The 3,252-nt window shown below is 44.3% G+C and overlaps 1 protein-coding gene across 1 annotated transcript; it reads right to left on the bottom strand.

Annotated features, from left to right (window-relative positions):
* Window positions 1–308: 308 nt before the first annotated feature.
* LOC125720205 (D(1) dopamine receptor-like) lies at window positions 309–2,776 on the bottom strand. The gene has a single exon (XM_048995396.1). It carries the CDS (start codon window positions 2,071–2,073, stop codon window positions 736–738), a length of 1,338 nt encoding a protein of 445 aa, XP_048851353.1. The 5' UTR covers window positions 2,074–2,776; the 3' UTR covers window positions 309–735.
* Window positions 2,777–3,252: the final 476 nt, after the last annotated feature.

Genomic DNA, 3,252 nt, shown 5'->3' with positions numbered 1-3,252 from the left:
AGGGACACAAAGACATTCAGGGAGGCATTTATACATATCAGTCTGCTAATACGGCACAACCAGAATCACTCGCTTATAGAAATACCCACATTCCCCTTTCATCTGTTACTCTGCTTTTATGATATATATCCCATTCAGCCTTCTGGTTCCGTCTTGGATCTACAGCGAATATTAAAAAAAAAAAACACACACCTGCAACATCCACCGAAGCTGTATTCCTTACAGATAAGAAGTGAACATCTGCGTAGATCAGCTTCATTTAACAAAAACGTAGAAATTGATACAAAACCAGAACCAAACGCCACTGAAACATTTTGAAGAAATTGACGTAGTACTTGACAATATACAAAAAACTAGACTATACAATAAACTTACAATCATACAGCACTTACAGACAAAAAAACATTAGCTTTTGCATATGTCCACGTTAAATGGATCTTATGATGTATTACGAAAACGACGTCATTGAAATTATGTTCATCTACATCTGATTGATTTGTTCTATACATATATTTCAGATATTGATCCACTACATGAATTTTTTCAAGATAGGTATTTGGGATAAAGTGCGTTTAGAACATTCTGTAGGGTTTGCACCACACTAGATTTAAGGTAGTAAACATCGCTTTTCGCAGGTACTGTTGAGGTGTATCTCTGGCTATATATCCCTCTTCACATCTGCTTTTAAAGTTGAGAATGGAAAGATTCTTAAATGAGAAGAACTTTCATCTCCCGTCACATCATATGTTGCCCGTTTGAAGTCACGGGGTTAATCTTTTCCAAAGAAACATCAGTCTCGCTGTCCAAGTTGGCCGAAAGGGCAGGAGAGACGTTCATCGGAGCTTTGATCCCAACATCACCCTCCACATCACTCAGCTCCTCATCCTGGCTCAGAATGGTGTGAGGGATTGTGTACGCCATGCTCCCTTCCAGAGGGACGCGGCCCTTAGCTTGGGAATGGGACGACGGAGGCGGAGCGCCATTGTTGTTCAGGCTGAGGACCTCTATGGAATTGGTACTGGAACAATGTCCGTGGCAGCCTAACAGGATAGAGAAGGCCTTTCGGAAATCTATATTGAAGGCATATATAATCGGATTGAGAGATGAGTTTGCCCAGCCGAACCAAACGAAGACATCAAAGGTCGTGGAGCTGACGCAGGGGAAATTCATCCGTTCGTTCGTCAGGCTCGGCTCGCAAAACGGAACCATGCAGTTCAGGATGAAGAAGGGCAGCCAGCAGCAGACGAACACCCCCATTATGACCGAGAGCGTTTTTAAGACCTTCGTTTCGCGCTTGAATGACATCTTGAATGAGCTCTCCGTTTCTGCGCCAGGGTTCCTCTTCATGCTGGTGTGCCGGTGCATGGCGTTCTCTGCCGCTCGCTCCAGAGCCGAAATCCGCCTGATCTGTTTCTGAGCGATCCGGTAGATCCGGGTGTACGTGACTATCATTATAGCGACAGGTATGTAGAAGCTAATGAGCGAGGATGAGATGGCGTACGTCCTATTGAGGCTGGAGTCGCAGTTATCCGGAAACATCTCCCCGTAGGTTCCGTTAGGCTCGGGGAAGCCAGGGCTTCGAACCTTGTGCCAGTTAAGCTGGACAGGGATGAAGGAGATGAGGATTGACAAGGTCCAGGCAACACTGATCATCACAAAAGCAACTCTAGGTGTCATTTTCCTCTCGTAGCGGAATGGACTTGATATGGCCCAGTATCTATCCACGCTGATGACGCACAAGTTCAAGATGGAGGCGGTGGAGCACATGATGTCGAACGCCACCCAGACGTCACAGAATGAGCCGAAGGGCCAGAACCCGACAATTTCGGTGGCGGCCTTCCACGGCATGACCAGGACCGCCACCAGCAGGTCCGAGATCGCCAGCGAGATCACGAAGAAGTTGGTGACCTTCGACCGCAGGTGACGGAACTTGGTCACAGCCGCGCAAACCAGCGTGTTTCCCAGGAGGGTGGTGAAGATGAGGAGGAAGAGGAAGCAGCCGGTTAAAACACGCGTGGAAGCGTCTCTCTCTGACGAGCCACCGTCTGCTACTGCGGAGATGTTCGTATCCATCTTTTCAGCGTTTCGTTGCAGAAATCACCTCATGATTAAACTGGAGCGCACTGAGCAGAACTTCCCAGAGACTGAACAAGTAGCAGAAATGAGAAGGACAAGTTGATCTGGAAACTCAAGCCTCCTGTTTATCATAGCGACCTGGACGGCACGAAGATTCTGCTTCATAAGTAATTTCAATACATTGTTTTTAAAAAATAAAAAAAAAAATATTCAGGCCTAATGCTTCTCAAGGACATTCTGTATAAACTGCATAAGGGTTTCAATGACAAAGTGCCTGATAAACATTAAATGGTATTTTTTTTCCTTTTTGTTATCCAGTCCAAACTATGGGCCAGCCTTCAGCCACCATGCTCGTAAAATAAAAAAAAAAGTTAATCAAACTAATGCATGGCTAATTATAGCTTTAGACTCATACAGCTTAGTGATGGTACTTATACTGCATTGGTGTGATTTGCCTGGTGTTAAGCTGTGTTTCTGTAATTACCTCCCGGGTCTTGGAGCAGCCCTGGTCACCCGGCAGGATGCGGGAACGCCGTGTGCACTTTCTAGGTCAGTGACATGAATTCAGCCGCCGCTGTCAGTCTTAATTGCACATTTCCCCTTTTGAGCATCGAAGTAAATGCAGGCGCATTTTACTGGAGCGCTGTGGGATGCCGTGACGTCCGTATCCGCTGGTTTCTATATCATTGTCGCAAGAAATACCACAAAATATCACATAAATATTGTGAAAGAGATCAGTCTGTAGTTCCGATGTTTATCCGTACGATACGTCCGATAACTGCCCTGCAAAGATGGCATTCCACCGATTAAGTTTGTTATTATTATTATTATTAATAATAATAATAATAATAATGTTATTTTCTATCGGTTCTTCCAGGCAGCTGAAACAACGTCCATCACTGATCTTTAGTTGTTAAAAATGAAGGGCGCCCAGTGAGAACCAAGTTGATAAAGTCCTTCTAAACCTTTTCTTCATTTTGACAAAAAACTGAGCAGGGATCGGCTTCGAGATTCGTATAATTCCCGCTGACACCTGCTAGTTTATTTGGGAGGAGAATCTTAAATTAAAGTTTTGCAAACGTGTAAAATGAAGATGAACGTTTAATTTGTTAATCTAATACATTAAATGTAACCATTAACACTATCATTTGGCTCATCTAGTGAGAGGAAAGGAAA

This window comes from Brienomyrus brachyistius, chromosome 24 (genome assembly GCF_023856365.1).
Source record: "Brienomyrus brachyistius isolate T26 chromosome 24, BBRACH_0.4, whole genome shotgun sequence".
NCBI lineage: Eukaryota > Metazoa > Chordata > Actinopteri > Osteoglossiformes > Mormyridae > Brienomyrus > Brienomyrus brachyistius.
Note: the sequence above shows the minus strand (reverse complement) of the source record. Positions and strands in the feature narration are given on the sequence as shown.

Bases quoted from the DNA above. Each gene is read 5' to 3' on its own strand.
- LOC125720205 (XM_048995396.1), bottom strand. From the start codon at position 2,073: ATGGATACGAACATCTCCGCAGTAGCAGACGGTGGCTCGTCAGAGAGA.